General features: G+C 42.4%; 1 protein-coding gene across 2 annotated transcripts; it reads left to right on the forward strand.

The window, feature by feature from the left end:
• Positions 1-4,238: 4,238 nt before the first annotated feature.
• Positions 4,239-21,185, forward strand: wt1a (WT1 transcription factor a; the record flags this gene model as incomplete). 2 transcript variants are annotated; one of them, XM_079223947.1, is made up of 9 exons in its annotated part: positions 4,239-4,707; positions 8,808-8,930; positions 10,223-10,325; positions 13,350-13,433; positions 18,205-18,304; positions 19,323-19,467; positions 20,144-20,233; positions 20,651-20,743; positions 21,064-21,185. In XM_079223947.1, the coding sequence occupies 9 exons, from the start codon at positions 4,239-4,241 to the stop codon at positions 21,183-21,185; spliced, it is 1,329 nt and encodes a 442-aa protein (XP_079080073.1). The 2 variants fall into 2 exon arrangements, with proteins under 2 accessions (XP_079080073.1, XP_079080074.1); XM_079223948.1 differs by lacking the exon at positions 13,350-13,433.
• Between the last annotated feature and the right edge of the window lie 876 nt (positions 21,186-22,061).

A 22,061-nucleotide genomic window follows, 5' to 3' on the forward strand; every position in this document is an offset into this window, starting at 1 on the left:
TAATATAAATATTTTGTATGTATTCTTATTTTATTTAATGTTAAATTTGACTATAATCCATAATAATGATGTATATATTTCATCTTTTTTTTAAAATTATTTGACAGGTGATGAAAGAGAGATGTTGCATGCACCAGAGGTCCCGAGCCCGGAAGCCGTCCCAGGTTGTTGTAGCGACTCTGTTACCGAGCGCGCCGGGAATACAATATTTTAAAATTGTTTGCATTAAATGTAAAAAAAAACTTTCAAACCTGCTTCTTTTTTGCCATCATTGTTGAACAGGTGGTCCGAGTGAGACGCGCCTCAAGCTGCAGTTCATCTAACGGCCACAAGGAGGACTTTAAGTAAACTTGGTTGAGTTTCATTCAGAACTAGCATCAAGTTTCTTCAGTCGGGCGCCGTTGATTCATTGTAGACGTGATCAGAGGAGCGCTGCGTACAGACCTCAGAAACATTGAGGACAAAACACAACGCACATATTTACGCTCACGTATTAGTGTGAGGAAGGTTATGACCTCCCTCATGGCTCAGATCTGAAGTCTTTCATCTGCCGCCTTTCTTCCTCTCCACGGCGGTCGTTCAGCTCAAGCGATCCGTTCTACTTTGTGATTTATCTGCCAGGTTTGTTTCCATTGCACTTATTTTTTTATTGACACCATAACTTTCCCCTCAGCCGGAGCGTGAACACTGCAGTGCAATATTTTCTTCTTTTTTTTCGGCAGATTTTAAGGCAAATTTAAGCTTTCACTTTTGCACTCGCAAATTTTCAATTGCTCGTAAATACATGTGGATGGAAATGCACGTTCAGACTTTCAGACAGGAAGGAGACACTTTCAGACAGGAAGGAGACACTTCAGGAGACCTCCAAAGTCTCACTGCGGAGCAATTGTAGTTTTTGGCCTCAAAAGAGAATTTCGATGCAATATTGTGTCTATATCTGAAAAACGGTTGTTTATTATAAGGTGCAGGGTTCATACACATTTTGACCAATGGATTTCCATGACTTTTCCATGGTTTTTCTATGACTTGTGAAATCCCAGTGTAAACATGAAAAAGTGAGAACATTTAGCATTTAATTCCAAAGCATACAGTAAACCTTAAATGACACAAATGAATGAGACAATAGTTTGATTAAAAGAATAAACCTTTATATAGATGCCTGTATGTATGTCTGCTTATATTTTGAGGGTCTTTCTTTTAAAAGCATATTAATTATTTCAAACTCAGCATAAATGAACCTCATGAACACATGACACATTTCCATGACTTTTACAAAACTTTTAAATTTTTTTCAAGGACTGTTGCAGGACAGGAAATAACCTTTTTAAAATTCCATGACTTTTCCAGGTTTTCCATGAATGTAAGAACCCTGAAGGTGATTTCAAAACAACAACAAAAGACTTAAAGTGAACTACATTGGGGGATTGAGACGCGATGGCCTTGATTGACAGCTGCCTCAGCCAATCCCAGAGCTGTCTCCCTCTCTCTTGTCCACATTTGGACGTCCAGGCCCTCCAGGCGGTGAAGACGGCCAACATGTCAGCTTCACAGGCCCGACCACAGGCACCACGTGACCTCGTTGTTCCTGTAACCCGGAGAGCTGCCTCGTCTCAGGCGAGCCGTCCGGCTGCCTGTGTCATGGTAACCTTCTTTAGAGGAACATCCCTCTTATCGGGCTGCAAGCCGGCTCCATGTGTGCGGCTCTTGTTCATCAGGGACAACACGTTTTGAATTCATAGAAATATGATGTGAGTGAACATGTTTCATATCGTGTCTTCTGCAGGTTGAAGTTAAAACAATATATACAAAATAAAAGTAATTCAGAATTCTTGTTCAATGAAAAAAAGAGGTGAGTCATGAAACTGTCAAATCTTTCAAAATGCAATTTTTCATTTGGAAAGACATCAAAAGGCTTTTTTTTTTACTAAGAACAATCTATTTGCAGAGTTCAGGTGTTTTTGTTAGTTGAGCTGCTGCAGCGTGACGATGCTTCATCATAGTTGTCCTCCTCTTCCTCCCCGTTGGTTTGGGGGAAGGGAGACGGGTTAAAACAAAGATAAATACCCAGAGGCAGAATATCAATATTATTATAATGACGTCATTAAAAAATGGTCAGTCGTTTAGAAATGACCAGATATTTTTTAATTTCATTTCATTTGTTGTGTTTTCATGAATTTATTCAGACACATTAATGAAGCTGACTTTCGGTTATTGACGTCATTACTTAGTTTGGACGCATAATTAGATTAACATTTTAAAAATAAATAAAAACAAAGCGTTTTAAGTTCACCAAGAGCTTGGGCTCTTTAATTAGTAATTAATTAATTAAATTATTTCGGGTCTGAACTGGAGGGTAAAATAAATGTGTATGTATTTTATTGAGCTCTGCAACGCTGCTAAAATATGATCTTTGCATTAAATGAGCCGTCATCCCCTTTTCAGCACACACGCGCGCGCACACGCACACACACACACACAGAAAGAGAGATGAAGATTGTAACATGATAATAATAACGAACATCACGGGATACATTATAACGCCTCGAGCTGAGCTTTAATACAATAATAACACAATAATATTAATGTCGCCTATTGTATAATAATAGAACGTGTTAAAATAAATGTACTATTTTCTATTTTCTGTTGCTGTGCGTTAGTAAACAATGTGAGATTATTTAATTCGTTTCAGCGCGGACCTCTAAAACATGGCCGAGGTGTTCAGCTTTAACCATCTGGGATAACGAACAATGTGCCTTTGGATCTGGTATTTTATCAAGGCCTCTAATGTCGGCTTAGTTTTAGTTTAAAATAATTGAAATACGTAAAAAAACCCGGAAAGGACCGAAGGCCTTGAAGCCTGAATCCGTCTCGCGGGCCGTTTCTCTGCGACCGACAATCCTTTTGTTCTGACCGTCAGCAACAATGACACACACACACACACACACACACACACACACACACACACACACACACACACGCGCGCGCACACGCACGTTTAAGTGGACTGAAACTGCAGCGATGCTCCCAGGTGAGACGACGTATTTCATTTATTTTTGCTCTCTAACAATATTCCTCCGCGGGCCGGACCTCATTTCTCACCTCTAATTGCGTCCAGGTGAATTTTTAGGGCTTAAACAATCACAACAATATAGTCTATGACTATAACTGCATTATTATTATAATTTGTTTCGATTGTCTTAACACTACGTGTGTGATAGTTTATCATTAAAAATGATAAGCCCACGTGTAGGCTGCTTTATAATTAACCTATAGCTGAATAATATCCAGCACATCCGCCTCTCAGCGATAAAGTAGATCTATACATGTCTAACCTTATGAAAGAACAGAGTAGTTGAGATCATTTCATGAGGATACATATATTTATATATATACATTTTAATATATACATATATATATATATATATATATATATATATATATATATATATATATATATATATATATGATAAGAATAAGGAGATGGATTTTGGTTTTAAGGCACTGATGTCAGAATTGTGATTGATATTCCTGCAAATGTGTGTGTGTGTGTGTGTGTGTGTGTGTGTGTGTGTGTGTGTGTGTGTGTGTGTGTGTGTGTGTGTGTGTTCTGCATACAGTAAATGAATGAAGTCAGAGGGCTCCTGTCCCTCATCACCTCCTGACTCCACCTCCTACCCTCCTCTCTCTCTCTCTCTCACACACACACACACACACACACACACACACACACACACACACGCACACACACAGGGGCTGAGAGCATGGAGCGAAGAGAGGGTTACTCCTCCTTCACTCCTCCACTCCTTCACTCCTCTCTCCATTCACTGAGGAAAGCTCTGAGCAGAAGCCTCTCTCTCTCTCTCCCTCTCTCCTCCGTGAATGGACTCCCATCTCTCCGAAAACCTTCACGTGACGACGCGCTTCACCTCGTCGTCACTTCTCCCCCCTCCTCGTTACAGGTCGGCTCCTTGTGACTCCGCCGTGTCGACCATGAACTTCTCTCGGACTTAAGGGCTTTTTCCAGATCAGAAGATAAAGCGCCGCGAGCGGCCGATGGGCGAGAACCAGAGCCGGGGAGAAGAAACAGAGAAGAAGCTCCGTCAGTGAGAGAAAGACTTTGGAGGCTCTCGGGGGTCCAGAGGGCGATCTGGGTTTTGGGCGAGCCGGACACACAGGCGGGGAGACGATCCGATTTAAAAATAGCCGACCTTTGCCCCAGCTTTGTCCCCTGGCCCACGATGGGTTCGGACGTGCGCGACCTGAACTCGCTGCTGCCGGCGTGTCCCAGCCCCGGCTGCCCGGCGCTGCCCGTCAGCACGGCCCCTCAGTGGCCCCCCGTCCTGGACTTCCACACCGGCGCCTCCCCGTACTCCTCGCTGGCCGCCCCGCACGCCTCGCTGGCCGCCCCGCATGCCTCCCTGGGGCCGCACTCCTTCATCAAGCAGGAGCCCAGCTGGGGGGCCCCCGGCGACCCCCACCACCACGAAGCCGACCCCCACTGCGGCCTCAGCGCCTTCACCGTCCACTTCTCCGGGCAGTTCACCGGCACCGGGGCGTGCCGGTACGGGGCCTTCGGGGCGCCGCCGCCGACTCAGCCGCCGTCCGTGGCCGCGCCGCATCACCACCAGCCCGCCGGCAGGATGTTCACCAACCCGCCGTACCTCACCAACTGCATGGACACGCAGCAGGCGGCACGCAGCCAGACAGGTAAGGCCGAAGGGGACGTTTGAGGCCTTTTGGCCTTTTGACCTTTATGTGACAGGGCACAGTGTAGAAGGGGGCCCAGTGGAATCACACTCGGGAACATTGCCGCTACGTGGCACGCTACCAAGTTTGTTATCTGTCTGGCTTTCAGTAAGTCAGCATCCTCGCCCAGTTTAGAGTCACTGGGACTCATTTACCAATATCTTTTGGTTTCTTCTCGAATTTGTTCTTCAGGAAAGTCTTCGTCAGATGTTCCTAAACTGCAGAGTTGTTCGCGCCTGTGTTCTTAAAACGATGCATCCCGGTGTCGTCGTAAACCGAAAGCCTGTGCCAATAATGAGGTAATGAGGTAATAAGTAAACCATATTCGGCCAATCAGCATAAAAGGCCTCAATAATTCAGTCGAGGGACGACCAGTGCACAACTCCAAAAGGACTTCTGCAGGAAGTCAAAACAAACCGTCCTATTTAGAAGCTCATTAGGCCAATCAATTATTGATCGGCTCCCAATGAATGGTTCCCGATTAACATAGCTGATGTGAATTGTTTAATTACATTAAAAATTCTACGTTTTATTCTAAAAAATATTTTTATTAAATTATTAAATAATGTGAATACATATTAAAAATATTGAGAAGGAAGGAAAGAACATATTGTAATTTAGATCCTATAATAATATAATAGTCTAGGATTAAGGAAAACACAATATCCTATTATTTTGCAAAAAAACTCATCAGTGCTTAAATGTTATAAGAACACGGTTTAATAACCACGAGGCTCGAATAAGAAAACGAGTGAATGGCAGAATATTCAGAAACTGCAGTTTTGACAACAAATGTATTTTCACGTCGGTGAATGAGGCCCCAAATCTGGAAATACGTCACAGGTATCTTCTTCTGCAGTTTGTTTTGTTGCTTCCTTTCCTCCACACATCCTCCGTTTTCTGAAAGACGACACACCAATTAAATGTAGACTCATCTTAATTCATACACTCTTATCATTGACCGAGACGTGATGTAAATGTAAAGCATGTTCACGCACCGATTTGTCAGTATGAACACACACGTGAAACATTATATGATTTAAAACGACCGGAGGCCTTAGTTAACTTTCAGCACTGCGTCATTACGAGATAACTATTAAATATGAAAGATGGCTTTTGTAGAGAGCAGATCCAGCTTCGACCCTCACAGACAAACCTTTAGTTTAATGTTCAGGTATCAAAGCCTCGCTTGTGGTGGAGTGCTCTCAGTGTAAGAGGACCATTAAGACCAGATCTAGAGAAAATAAACCGACACTGTATGAACTAGCTTTGACCCGAACCCGACTCACTTTGACTCGGAGTCACCGTGATGATGCTTCTCTGCTTTCATCGTGCTATTTTTGGTATTTTTATTACTTGACACATTTATGAATGTTTATAGGTCTAAATTTGAAGCATAAACACCGGTGTCCTAATAATTCCCGGCGCTGGACTTTATGTGAAACTCTTCTTTAATGACGGATCATTCAGAACAAACATAAGATCCCTTTCTTTTGGGTCGAAGCTGCTGATGCGACACTAGTGTGAAAGGTTTTAGAAAATTACTAGGACTGAAAATACAAATATAAAATAAACTTCAAAATACTTCAAATAAAATGCAAGAATATGAATATTTGCCCAGCTTTTATTAAAAGGAAGACCAAACGGATCCAGTTGTTGAAGCATTGCTGAGGTCATCCTAGTTTGTCAGTTTGGCTCCTGGCGTCTGCTATTCCTCACGTTTTGGATTCCACATTTGTACACCACAGTAGTTTAAGCCTTAAAAAAACAACCTCTCGATCCATGTTTTGAAAAATGACCTGCTAAAAAAAATTAGAATGAAATAGTTATCCTCCAAATAAAAAATATAAAAAGTTGTATCTGCTACTGAACAGATGGAATAGTTTAAACCACATAGAATGACATTTTATTAAATCCCATTGAAACCTTTTTTCCTTTTATTTTCTTTCTTTTCTGTTCAATGACATTGAGATAATCGAGTTTAATCAAATTCTTTCATTCATTATTAATGTCTGCATCGTCACATTATCGGCCAAAGTCATCAGCTTTCCCTTCTGTTTAGAAAGTGCTTTGCAGAGTGACGGTGAGGACATGAGACAAAGGCCAATTAATGGACTCATGTGACGCAGTAAAACCCCAACATGCTGGGATCTTGGTTCTTCACCCAATCCCTGCTATAATGAGTCTGTTGGGGCTTTTCCCAACAGATTAATTAATAATAACATGCTTATCAAGCAGATAATTTAGCAATAACATTATAATCAAAGAGCCGTGCCGACCTCTAACCTGTTCTATCTGCTCCCCGCTGTGGCTGGACGAGCAGAGACAAACAGACTCACAGCGGGACGCGGGTCCCTGATAGCGGAGCAGGGTCACAGAGACTGTCACTGTGAACTCCCTGCAGGAGGGATTTCATTTTCATATCAGTGATATTTCACTGTGGGCTTGCTGAGAGAGGCCCAACAGGAGCAAGTCAGGAGTAATTTGTTTTTACGGATAAAATCACGTTGACAGGGCTGCAAATTTTTGCTCAGTAAAGCGTTCCAGTAGCGAGACGTGAGGACCGGCTGTACGTCAGAGCTGCTCGCCTTTAAAGACAATGCACGAAGCAGACCTCGAGACATGGCGGCCTTTGACCCTCCGCGTGAACCAGGAAAGCGTTTTTTAATAAATGCAGGTGTCAGGATGAAAATAAACTGTATACGAAGGAAGCTTTAAAGTTGTGGAATTTACCACACACACGAAAAAAAGAGAAGTATTCAGTGTGGAAAAAAAGAAAATGTCTTGGGGTATTTCCAGTTGAATACAAATTGACCTCATCACTTGTCACCTCAGTGCTGGACTTCAAGGCAACAATGGTATCACCCTACACACACACACACACACACACACACACACACACACACACACACACACACACACACACGGAGGAGTCAGACAGGGGTGAGTGGAAGATAAATGGAGATGTTTAATGAGGTTTTTACCCCCTCCCAACACCTTCTTCTCCCTCCCCTCACCCAATGATCCACCGAGGAGAGTGAGTGAAAGTGCTGCATTTTAATTAATGAGGCATGTATGTGAGAGTGAGAGATAGCGAATGTGTGTGTGTTTGTTCGTCCGTGCATGTGGGTGATGGATGAGTGTGCATTGTGCCCTGTAGGTCAGTCTAAGTCTTGAGTCAGGTCTGGGTCCGAGACAACAACAGTGTGTGTGTGTGTGTGTGTGTGTGTGTGTGTGTGTGTGTGTGTGTGTGTGTGTGTGTGTGTGTGTGTGCGTGCGTGCGTGCCCTGGTGTGATGTTTTTTAATAAAACCAAATTAGAGGCCGATCTCAGTCCTTTCCTCTCTCTTTGCTTTTTTACTTTCAGAGCAATATATGCCCTAAATATAATATAAATGTACAAAGTTGCAAAGACGTTTAGTGTTTAATGTTTTTGTTGCAAAATGTTGCAAAATGGTATATCCTTCATTAGCAATCAAAGTTAAATCAATGTGGGGTAGTCAGGTAATTAAGATCCTTATTTGATTTGCTTATGTAGTGTTTATAAATCTTTCAAAATGGCTCCAAAGTGTTTGTGAATTCTGAAATCGGCAATAAGGATCAACTCCAAAATCAGTCAGAGAAGAGGAGTAAAGGGATCTTTTTGTCTGAATTCCTCTTTAGTTTCCTGTGAAGAAGCAACTAAACTGTTTTGAGACTCCTGCTCCACGTACTTCACTGTAAAATAAACTGCACTATTTATTAAACATTTGTTCTCATGAGCAGAAAAAAAAGAGATTTGAAGCAAGTGATAGCATGAATGGAAGGTTACGAGTTAATAGACACAAATCCCATTTAGTCCGTCTTCAAGTAGTTTTAATGGTTGTATTTAGTTATAGTAAACCACCTTTTTTAAATGATGGGGAAATGAAACAAACCAGCATTGCGTAATTGTAGCTAATTAAGTACAATGACCCTAAAGTATGGGCTCCAGTGATACTGAGGCAGTGTGTGATCCCTGATGGACTTCATTCTAAACTCACCTTCCTGTGACTTTGGCTTTTTGTGTTCTCTGTGTCGCAGGCTACAGCGCGGTCGCATTCGATGGGCCCGGTAATTACGGCCACACTCCCACACACCACAGCTCGCAGTTCTCCAACCATTCCTTCAAGCACGAAGACGCTTTAACCCAGCAAAGCACCATGGGTAAGTGTGTTCATGTGTCGGAGCGCCCTTGCACTACAACCGGCAGTTACTACAGCAGAGCTTTAAATATCGTGTTTAAGAAAATTAGCTATTTTAAAAGGTCTGTGTCGCTAGGGGGGTGCCTGTCAGACTACTGTTAAAAATTAAATAACAATACGACCAATTAATTTGCATTTAATACATTAAAATATGTGATTTAAAAGCGAATTCCCCTAATTAGCCACTGCTACTGCTGCTCTGCTAAGCTAGTTAGCTTGTCATCATGGTTGAATTAGCCACTGCCTCATCTAGTGACATGGAATAGCAAACAAAATGCTAATTTTGTTCAATTACAGATCATTGCTATTGGGAAATCATACATAATAGCTGGCAGTGATTAGCTTTTAGCTTGTGATTTGCTCACTAGCTAGCCTACACTTGACGTAGCTCTCTAGTCTTCAGCCCGTCTATCTCTGCAGTTAAGTTTTTTGTAGTCACTGCAAATCTTCACTGAATTGTACACATTTTCAACGGCGTAATTGTTTTTGAAAGTAGTACAACAGATGTCAGAAAGTGGCGTTCAGATTATTCTTTTAACCACATATTTAGCTTAGCTTCTGCGCTTTGCCCTTTCTGTTGAGTTAGCTTCTAGCTTCTCCTGCCAAGATAAAAAAAAATCTTTTTTCTATTTTTAACTTTCTACTTTTCTTATAAAAATAAAACAACAACATTTTACTCTTCAAAGTAACAAACCTCTATGTAAAGTGTGCGAGTGCACAGCTGTGTCTGGATGGCAGCTCCGTGGCCCTCACCTAGGGAGTGCCTTGTCCCTTATCCTGACATCTCCGCCGTGACCTCCCCTTTCCAAAGGTATAAATCAGCCACATCCTGAGTCGGGGAAAAACTCCCTCGTCTCCTCCCTCTCAACCCCTCTTTCATCCGCCCAACTCTCCCCTTTGAATCCCTCCTCGGCAACATGTTGTTGGTAAATATTTAAATGTTTGCTGTAAAGTGCTGCCCAATTGTAACGGCGAAGATAACTGGTGAGAATCGGGGTTGCGTGGGGAGATCTTGGAATGCAGAGAAATGTCGAGGGAGCCGTTCGCTCGCCGCTGTGGGAGCTCGGGGAGAGAAACGTGAAGCGAAGGGTCTGCATTCGTGGAAGAAAGGGTCGAAAAATTCGAGCAAAACCGTAGGAGGGCAAGAGTTTGAAAGGGGGTAATGTGCAGAGGACATTGCATCCCTTATGGCCGCATACAAATGCATGTGTAACGTAATATTTGATATGATGTCTGTGTGTCCACGCGCCACAGCGGAGCAGCAGTACCCCGTACCTCCACCTGTCTACGGCTGCCACACGCCTTCGGACAGCTGCACAGGCAGCCAGGCTCTGCTGCTGAGGAACCCATACAACAGGTAACACACACACACACACACACACACACACACACCTTTCACATGCTCTGCACACACTCTCTTAAAAAAATGAAAAATCTATTTTTATCATGCACAAACAATTAAAGCTGGAAATGTTTCCGAAACCATTGTTGGTTGTTCCCGGTCTCGGACAGGATGTTCACCTTGAGCGCAGGTCTGTCTGCCACGGCCGCTTCCTTTTCTGCTCCACCTCTCCTTCCTCCGCCGGACTCTTCGGGGGTGGTTTCACTTGGTGGTCACGCAAGCTCTGACGAGAATCGCGTATCCCTAAAAAAAATCCTAATTTTAGACGCCGTTTACGTGCCATTTTTTATTTTTTTTACGTAGGTAGCTACGACAAAAGTCACGGTGCCACTGGAGGAAGAGAACAGACGGTATCAGGAAGTTTGCGAAGGAAAGTGGGTTGATTTACTGGTTGGAAAAATAGTCCCAACATGTCGTGAATCAAGTTACTCAGGTGACAGCAGTGTCGTTATTTGACTCTTCTCATTCAACTCTGCTCTTTTTGTCTCTCCGCCACACATGACGAGAAAACGTTTCTTTCCCAAAAGCTTTGAGTTTGTTAGTGTTATTGTTGTTTTTCATTTACATATTCTAATATCTGTTTTGATCATTTGCCCGGAGACCTGAACTGTAGTGTGTGACCGATGCATTTCTGACTTTCATGAATTCAGATTGATGCAGCTTTCAAAATCCGTTCTCAAAAACAGCGCGTTAAGGATTATCTAATCGTGTCTTAGATGCTCATTTAAATTGAACGGGTAAAACAAGGGAAACCAGTAGAACATTAAGTTAAGGCCTACAGTTGACTCACATTCATTCCAAAACAAGTTTGTTTCTTATCCATCTATGCGTTGATTCATAAATCTATTTGTCATAGATGACAAGATGAAGTGCAAAGAGGCGATGTATGCATTCTGTGCCGCCGTTTGCGACAATACATTGTAGTTCTTTTTCACAGCAGACATTTTGACTTCTCGTAGTCTCTCCTAAAGACGCTCCCAAAGACTGCGTTCTCATTTACGTTATTCGTGGGCAACGTAGTTCTCCCGGATTACAGGTTGCGGTTTGTGATGAACATTGCGAATGGAAACGAAACAAAACACAAGCGCAAAACACAACTACTTGGTTACGTTTATGAAAGGTCATAGTTTGGCCCTTGAAATGTGTATGTTTGGTTCGTTGCATAGAAATAAGTCTCCGTCAACTTTTGGTTTCACGTGGAACACAAGCGTTTATAAATGGAACATTTTAATTTATAAAAAGTATTGACACACGTCAAGAAACAAACTGGTAAAATGGTATGGAAAAAAAAGAACAGAAAGAAAATAATATTTTTTAAATGCATTAAATATGAACATCATCGTGCCAAATATGGCCACATATCTGCCACTGCCGTGTAGTTCTGACCATACCTGTCATTCAGAAATGTATGCACACAAGTTTTAATCAGCGGTGAGAGAGATATGTGGAGTGAACACAGACTGTCCCGAAAGTCTTCTTTGTCATAAACATAATTGATATCAGCTCAGCACGCACACACACACACACACACACACACACACACACACACACACACACACACACACACACACACACACACACATAGAGTGGGGCTGGGAAGACTCATATGAGTTGAGTCAGTTGTCTAATCTTGCAGCCTGGTACCAACAGGACTGTATTTACTCTGCGGGCCGTCAGCTCGGCCCACTGGAACTATACACACACACATACGCACACACGCACATAGCAAATGCCAATTGCCATTTTCAAAGTCTTTTAACTTTTTAGATGGTGTAAAGGTTTGTTCGTTCAAATCACAAAAGCACTCTAGTTTTTGTTGTATCTCCAACAATGGAACATGTTCATGGTTCCAGGAGGATAATGATTCCCAAATGACTTTGATTTTCACCGCACAACTATCGTGGCCAAAATAATTTACGATTGCGATATTTTCATGCCAATATTTACATGGCATTATAATATATATATATATATATATATATATATATATATATATATATATATATATATATATATATATATATATATATATATATATATATTTATTTTACAGTTATCGTCAGTAGTGGTATGTCACAAAACCTTTACCCAAAAGTCAAGGTCATTTTTAGTTATCATTTTATTTTTGGTAAATGGACCTTTAAAGTGGTGCATGATATGTTTCACCTCAGACTTTCTGTTGATAATGTTTCCATAGTTGCTCCTTTTTTTGTTCATCCATGGTGAATAGCATTCCTCAGGGTAATTATTATTTTTTTTTTACAAATTGAGTGTTATTTATGTAAGGAGAGGCCTACTGTAACACACATTAGGCAGTTAAGGACAGACACAGCCTCCATCAGGCAGCGGTAGAGAAGGAAAGCAGACGCGTATTTATTTGAAGATGTCACGGATCATTACTTAAAATCTTGCGCTCGGCTTTCGATCCAACAAATAATACGTGTGCTCTGCTGGCTGCGTGCCCCATGCTGCACTGTAGAATAATAGCTGCGTAATGAGCAGCGTACCAGGCACCACATCTACCCCCGCCCAGACTGCTGCGAGCCGGCAGGTGGTGTGATAGGGGGATGAGAGCTATAAATCCACTGTGTGTGCGTGTGTGTGTGTGTGTGTGTGTGTGTGTGTGTGTGTGTGTGCGTGTGTGTGCGTGTGTGTGTGTGTGTTTGCAACGCTGTACGTTATCATATGGCAGCTTTGACTAATGATTGTGGAGTCTTCTGTGTTTAATGAAAAGTGGCTTTCTTAATGTCTGTCAGAGGCACTTTTTTTAACCTCAGCTCCACCTGCAACTTCGTCTGAGTGTATGCGTGCGTGTGTGTGTGCGTGTGTGTTTTGGCATTTTTCCCGATAGTGCTTCTTTTATAAGGTCAACAAAAAGCACACACACACACACAAACACAGACAGTGACTTTAGACACTTCTGCCATCTACCTGTAACCCCTGCAAAATGACGATCTCATACGTTTTGTCCCTCCACAGCGGAGAAAATGTTTATGAAATTACCTCTCAGTTGCAGTGTGTGGCATGGAAACCTGTCAATACACTGGCGTCCACCATGAAGCGGTAGGAACATCGCTTTCTTTGAATAGCAGCCGGTGGTGAAGTTCATGCTGAGCGGGAAACAATGAAGAGTAATATAGACACAAGAGGATTGTTTTGGAACCGGCAACGGCAGCAACAGTTCACGAGACAGTATTCATTAGTTTACTGAAGCATCTAAAAGTTTGTTTTTCTTAAATGTAGATAGGCTGTTTTTTTTGTGGACATAATCCGACTAAACACTAATGCTTGTTCAGCTGATCGGTGAAAAATAACTGAGCAAAGTGCATAGTAGACTTCCGTATAAGGTTGAAAAAGGTGGTTATTTGCATTAGTTTCCAATCAACATGATATATTCAACAATGGATGAGTCTATAGATAGAGATACAGAACAAAAAGATTCATTACATCCCAAAATATACAACTTTAAAGCTAAAAGTCTGTTAAGACCCTTTTTTAATGTATTAGTATAGTTGTAATATATTAATCTTTACCACTAGAAAAATCTGTACCGTGAACAGCCGTGAAACTCTATACTAAATTTGAAAAAGGCAGCCAATACTGAAGTTGCATTCTCTCTAATGTCCAGCAGAGGACAACTCCTCTGGTTTTATAGAAGTCTATGAGAAAATGACTCTACTTCTCTCTTAATTAATTCACTCAGTAAACATTGTAAACATGAGTTTGCGTCTCAATCTCTAGTTTCAAGTCTTCTTCAATACAGCATGATGTTCATTTAGTAAATTATGCTCCATTTAGAGTTAAACAGACCATAAAGGGCTTGGCTAACTTTTGATTCACAGGTGGCTACCACCCAAGGTCCGGCCTAAAAGTTGTCCAAGTTTTTGTCTTGGAACTTTAACCCTTTCAAAGTGTGTTTTCAGCTCACCACGGATAATTGTAACATTTTGGTCTTTTGGTAAATACTCCACCCTCTCGTGTCACGTCTGGTTCCACAAAAAACAGCTTTAAAACAGAAGTTCACTACGTTCACTTCTTATCTACACATTCTAGAAACATTGGCTTAATTAAAAGCACAAATACATTAGAAAGCAGTTGGACAGCGGTATGGACATCCTCTGTTCACACAGAGTTAACATAGCAACGCTCAGTCGTGTGCCCTGTACTTTATGTCACTGTGACCTGCGGAGCTGCACGCTGTCAGCATCTGTGTCGGCTCACAAATACCTCTCTACCCCAAGCCAACAGGCATCCATCATAGTTAGCAGATGAATGTGCGTTACGTGTACGCTCTCAAACGGGTGGTGTTCGGCAGAAATGTCGTAACGCGTTCGGATATCATGGCTTTGTTGGTCTTCCTGAATATATTGAAATGAGTATCAGGAGAGACAAATTAAGACCTTTGTGTTTTCTTGTTCACAAGCGCTGAAAAGGTCTGAAGAGAAGGTTTCCATGGCCTTGGTCCGCTCTGACCGTAGCAATGTCTGTCTCTCTCTCTCTCTCTTTGTACTGAGGTGTGAGGGAGTAAGGAGTCAGTGGGAGACGGGGAGATAAAGAGGGACGGGGGCGAGGAGCCGGAGATGAGGAAGAGGAAGTGTAGGGGAGTCGAGCTTTGGAGAGGAAGGGCAGAGATATGTAGTGAAGCACACGTCACCTGCTGAAGAGGTGTGTTCTGGACAGTAAAGCGTGAGACCAGCATGCACTTTGATCAATCTCATTGTTTGTTTTGTTCTCGTTGACTCTTGTCAACTCTGTTTTTGCCCTCAATTTAGAAAGTTTAATTATTATTATATTATATTCTCATTCATTAGATGTATTAGTAGTTTCCCTGACATAACTGTTGATGCTTTTCAGCCCAGTTTCATGGCAGGTCGTGAGATAGTCACGAAATGTGATCCATTGGTTTCGTGTAAATGGACACGGATTGTAAAAAAAAGTATATTGTGATCCTTTAAATAAAATGCGAGTGACTTAGTATTCATTTTCCAATGTTGGACACCGCATTGTTGTTTTATGGTGTTGTTTTATGGTGTTGTTTTATGGTTGTGGTTCTGTTGCCCAAACCTGACGTTCATGACAGTTTTCCTAAACCCAATTACGTGTTTTTGTTGCCTTAACCCAGGGGTCAGCAACCTTTTCTATCCAAAGAGCCATTTTGCCCTTTTTTCCATAAAAAAAAGTGTCTGGAGCCGCAAAAGCTATTTGATATCAAAGCTTATTAGTTGTATATATAGTTATATTATATGTACAACAAACTATAGTTTGTTGTATTTATGAAATTATAGAACAAGAATAAAGACAATTTTTGACATTGTATTGCTATTGTACCTGTTTATAACTATCAAACTCTTATGAAGAGGAGAAAAAAAATAGTCATGTGTTGGCTACATTGAGGTCCATTAAATACACAACTAAGCAGACCTTGAGTCCTGTCTATATATGCGGCTCATGTGGTAGATTGTTCATCCTGTAATCACAAGGTAGCAGGTTTGATACCTGTCATCCACACGTGAGCTTTACATTTTAAAACGCATATATTTTGCTACGTTTACACTGAGCCTCCACACTACAGACTTTTAGAGCACCGCAAACGGAGGAGGACGGATCCGTTTTTACGAGCGGACGCCACAGTGTCTCATGAGCTGACGCAGAACCAGCAGCAGGAGTGGAGTTTGGAGACTTTATCCACTTCCTGAAAGTATATTTACTTTGCTCAGTTTGCTGCAGCAGTTAATAAATCGCTCTTCTGCAGCTTGATACTTTTCATCAGATGCTGTGTGCTTGTTCTGGAAGAGTCTTTCAACATTAAATGTGTTGTTGTTTGCTAACTCCTCGCCACATATCAAGCATACAGGTCAGCAGCATCGTTGGCAGTGAAAGCTAATTAATATGTCCACGCAGAATTAGCCTACCTTTCTCTGTTGATAGTTTAGCGAGGGCGGAGCTCTGTGAATCACGAGTAGCACCTGCAGGGGAAGCTGCTTGACAGCAACGTGACAGGATGTGATGCACATTTTAGTTAAAGAAATATTTAAACATTTATTTTTATTTTCAGTGACCCAATATCACCTCAAACGCCAAGATAAGAGGAGTTCCCTTTGAAAGATTTTTCCACTGGGCAAAAAAAAAAGAAGAAGAAAATAAAAAACGTTTTTTTGTTGTTTTTTTTGTCAAAGCCTCAGGGAGCCGCAACAGGCGGGCTAAAGAGCCGCAGGTTGCCGACCCCTGCCTTAACCTAACCGTGCGTAGTTATTTTAAGCCCAACCGTGATGTTTTCCTCGAAAACCTGACTCAGCAGTTTTGTGGCCTAAACTTTGGTTTTCTAATGTAACGTTGCCTCAGAAGAAAACGCAAAAGATGGACAATGCGTGTCCCGGTTCACAAAACCTAACCCTCCTTCATCATTGTGATGGACTTGGAGTTTGGGGTGTTGCCCCCTGACTAATGCGTCCCAACTTGTACATTACCTGCTACTACAAAATAAATGAGTGGACGTGAATTTAAGGAGCATTCCGTGTGATTTACACGCCGTATACCGCCGACGCCGATGTCCTTCCTCTCGTCCGGGGAAGTAAGGAGTCAAAAACAAAGAGCACCTTGTGGCCGCTCGGCCGTGCGCTGAACATTCCCACCGCGGCAGCACAGGATGCAGAGTGCCCGTCCTCCTCGCTCGGACAGACAACACAAGACAAGAGCTTTCTGTTTCTCTTGTGTGTTATCATAACAAGATAGCGGAGGCAACGCGGGCAGCTGGTGATGCACACAAAGCCGGTTTTGTTCTGCTCTTTGGGTCAGAGTGAAATATTAAAAGCTGTTTTTGTCGTACATTGCTGTGTGTTTCTCTTGAAGATAATGGGGGAATTATAAGTCGGGGACTTTTTATTTGTGTTGAAAATACAACAATTATTTAGTGTTGAATTTGTTTTAGTTTACGGAAATACTTTAGGCAATGTTACACACCTAAATGCCAAACATTTCCTGGTTTAAGTCTTTTGAAGATGAGTTTTTACTGCTCTAAAAGATGTGGTTTGGTTTTAGACTGTTAGTTAGAAAAGATGTCAACATTTTTTTACGATTCCTTGATAGCAGCAGTAACGATAAAAAGCTTCCAATGTAGGAAATATAGCAGATGCAAGCAGATTGATCCAAATCAAGAGTTCATTGGAGATGATAAATTGAAAGGTTTTGGATTATTGCAGAACATGAGCTCTCACACGTTTTGTTCAGCAAGATGATCTTCACAAATGAACACCGCTTTCATGATTTTTAGAAGCGGGAATGCGTTTGCAGGAGCTAATGAAGCTAATGTACAGGTGAAAAAACAAGCGACACCAAACCAACCAAAAACTCATTTCAGACTTGACTTTAAGACGAGGAAAAAACGGATATGTCATTTCAAGGTTTTAAGACTCATTCCTGCAGCGCTCTATCTAAATCCTAAAAGTGGTAAAGAATTAGAAATATACATATATATGAAAAGGTTCTTTTCTTTCCTCCGTTCACGAGAACGAGCCCCGAGACCGATTTGGCTGGGAGGCGGGGTCAAAGGAAACTCCGCCTCCTGCACCGTGTGCCGGCTGTTTTTTTTACAAATCCGGGTTCTCATACCTACATTACCTACATTTCACGCTCTCCATATTTACAGATTTACGCCATTGAACCGTGACCTCGGGTTTGTTACATGCTTCTTGTGCAGCAGCCGTCTGAGTGGAAACCTTTTTTCTTTCCACGTGATTTTATTTATGGGTGTAATTTAGTGGCACCAAAGTATATTGAAATAGTTTGTGACCGTTTAAATTTTTTTCTTCCCTCTCTCCCTCTCCTGTGTTGGCAGCCACGCCGCGGGCTACGACAGCGACCCCAGCACCCCCATGCTGTACAGCTGCAGCACACAGTACCGCATACACACACACGGAGTCTTCAGGGGCCTACAGGTAGGACTCACACTGCTGCTGCCAATGGACATTAAAAACTAATAAAAATAAGAACATGTGTTTTTTTTAAACATGTTTCTGAATCAGTGAACTGCAGGAGATGCTATAATGATGCAATAATCCCCCCCGTATATGTGAAGAGGAAATATAGCAGAGGAGATTTACACACACAAACACACACACACAAACACACACACACACACACACACACACACACATACACACGTACGTATGTACGTACGCACGCAGAGATTTTCTAAAAAGGCAGCTCCAAAGGATAAGAATCTTTTTCCACAAATCCATTAGCAGTGGAGACACACACACACACACATATACACACACACACACACACACACACACACACACACACACACACACACACACACACACACACACACACAGACCATGGGTAGGTATTCAGTTTCCATACGGGGATCAGCATGTTAATAAATCATTTGATTTTAATTATTGTCTGTCAGCAGCTCTAAAAGACAAGAGGCAGAGATTCTCCAGACCCGCTCTCAGTCTGCAACAGGACTTCTTTTCTTTATTTTTCTTCTACTGTGCATCGAAATGGATTACGCAAAAAAAAAAGGAAAAAAAACAAACACGATACGTACATTTCCAATGCAGCAGATGAGCAGCCACGGCGTTATTCCTGTTGTTCTTCTCCCGCCGCGTCAGGCGCTCTGGAAGCGGGGGCCAGTTTAAAAGGCCGTGACTAACGGCTCCCTCTGGGCTGAAGTCAGTCTCCTGGGGGTCATTTTACTGCTAATTCCCATCTAATGAATATACGAGCACTTTATTATAATGATCCCCGTGAGCCAGACACATCACATGCACTTATTTACACACGGGGCAGATTTCATTGCCTGTTTTCTAAATTACATTTCACTGGTTCAATTACTGGTGTGGCTTTGTTCATCTTGCCTTGAGTGGTTTGGCTTTAAATTATAAGTGTTTGGTGTGTGTGTGTGTGTGTGTGTGTGTGTGTGTGTGTGTGTGTGTGTGTGTGCAGGATGTGCGGCGGGTGCCCAGCATCGCTCCGGCCATCGTGCGGTCAGAGAGCAGCGAGAAGCGTCCGTTCATGTGCGCCTACCCAGGATGCAACAAGCGATACTTCAAGCTGTCCCACCTGCAGATGCACAGTCGCAAACACACAGGTGAACCCAACGAGACAACGGGAATGAGGATGTGGTGTTCTGCTCACTATGTATCTACTGGCGGCTGCCATTCGTTCGTGTCGGTGATTCCAGACACCAACATGTTCTTACTTCATTCCAGGGTTTTCTGTTTGACTTCTTAAAAAGAAAAAACCTTTTCAGGGACGTTCCCGCTGGCCCTAATTCCCTTTTCGGCTATTGCCGAAAAATTACTTCTTGGCTTGTGAGCTTGGTTTGTTATTTATATAAGATAGCAAAAGTCAGCTAACACCAAGAGACCACGTCTTTTGGCATTCACTGAAAAGATTACATTGAGTCGGTTCAAAATTGTGGCCTTTTAATTTTCTTTCAATCAGCCAGTTGGTCAATCAAATCAATTGGTGGGGACCCAGATCCGGATCAGGAGCTGAGCTGTGCTTCACAGGGAAGGAGACACAGGAGAACCAGAACCAGAACCAGAACCAGAACCAAGCAGCGCAGGCTGTCAGAACTGAAATGGGAGGTTTTCTAAAGTGACTGGGGCCGCCACAAAAATGTAAAAGCTCGTTGTCGAGAAACGAGCTGACATTTGACACCAAATGTTGGTGTGTTATCTGGGAAGTCTGAAGAAGTGATCGGATCCTTTTAAATGTAACTGCGTGTAATGGTCTGCGTCTTCTCAATTGTCTTTGTCCAGGGGAGAAACCCTACCAGTGTGAGTTCACAGACTGCGGCCGCAGGTTTTCTCGCTCTGACCAGCTCAAACGACACCAGAGGAGACACACAGGTTTGATCAGTTTTACTCAGTCTGTCCTCTCTGACTACCCCCCCGACCTTTCAGCTCTTTCTCCACTTGTTCTCCACCGCCGTTTGCATGACAGCCATTTTGTGTGGACAATACAGTCTTTTAAAAGGCACAGTTTGCATTTTGTGTACAGTGGTGAACACACTGAACCCCCCATCAGATACAGTTGCTAAAGGCTGGTCAAACTTTGGAATGGCTTCCCTGCAAACCTCTGCTCTACTGTATTTTTCTCCCTCTCCCTCTGTCTTTGTGTGTGTGTATGTGTGTATGATGTTGAACATGTGTTTTCTGTGCGCGCGTGTGTGTGTGTGTGTGTGTGTGTGTGTGTGTGTGTGTGTGTGTGTGTGTGAACCTGGGCCTGTGTGTATGTGTGTGCATGCATACTGTACATGTGTTTAGGAGTTAAACCCTTCCAATGCGAGACGTGTCAGAGAAAGTTCTCTCGGTCTGACCACCTTAAGACACACACCCGGACTCATACAGGTAAAACAAGTGCGTAAACTTTTATTTTTCCATTTCTTCTTCATCCATCTCATGTTTACATGACAAGTATAGTAGTTTTTACAGAAAGTGTTGGAATGTCAAACATATATTTATTCTTACTTGAGTGCAGTACTACATGAAGTCCATTTATTCTTTCTATTTGGGTTGTGTTCAGCATAATATTCTAATATTTCTGTCATCCCCCTCCCTCTTTCTTTTCTTATTTCATCGTTATTCCACCGGGCCGCCTCTCGTCATTGCCATCCTCTCTCCGCTTCCTCTTCCAACCTGTGCATCACCCATCCTCCCCCGCCTCCTCTCCCTCGCAGGCGAGAAGCCGTTTAACTGCCGGTGGCCCAACTGTCAGAAGAAGTTTGCCCGGAGCGATGAGTTGGTGCGACACCACAACATGCACCAGAGGAACCTCACCAAGCTCCAGCTGGCCATCTGAGACTATATTTGAGGCCCGTGACATGGTTCAAAATGTAAACACCTGGGGTTACATCTGCTTTTTTTTCTGTCTGCGTGACCTGGTGACCCCATTTGCTCCCAAGAAACTGGCCTGTGTGGGAACCAGTGTTGTCCTGTTAAAAATGAATAGTAGTTAAGAACTAGATACCACAGTCTACACTTATAAGCCAAGAGAGTCTTGACACGTTCAAAACATGTGTGGACTGGAAACAGTCTCTATTCGTCCAGGGAGTGAGATTTAAAGGATAAGGCTGGCAATACTGTCCATACTGTTTGTATTTGCAAACAAATCCCAAAACCGAAAATGTGTTATGTCGCGTCCAGACAGACATGAGCACCGTGTGACAGCCACCGCTCCCCTTCATTCAGTTGACTGGGATCACTGTGTAGATATAGCCGACGTAGAGGGCTGCAGCCAAAGTTCAGGTTTGCTGGTAAAAAAAAAGTTTAACTTAGCTTTTGCCAAAATTCAACGCAATATTTGGTCAGGTGCTGGTTTTGGCCAATCACATGCATGCAAACACACATTCCTGGTAGATCACGTTGTATTTCTACTGCTTACCTTACCTTAAAACAGTTCTGTTTGGTTGTATTTTGTTATATTCAATTGTATCTTTCCAGGACAATCCCATTGAGATTTAAAATCTCTTTTTCGAGGGAGTGCTTTCCAAGACGGCAGCATGAAGCACAAATGAGAGAGAAAGCAGCAAAAAATAATAAATACATACAACTTGAAAAGTTCACATAAAAGAGACAAGTCACGGACTAAAGTTAAACAGCTAATTGTACCAACCAATGAATGAGCAGTGTTGTTCAGCGTCAGTACATTCAGTATAATAAGTTGTAAAATCCAATT

This window comes from Taurulus bubalis, assembly GCF_910589615.1.
Source record: "Taurulus bubalis genome assembly, chromosome: 9".
Lineage (NCBI taxonomy): Eukaryota > Metazoa > Chordata > Actinopteri > Perciformes > Cottidae > Taurulus > Taurulus bubalis.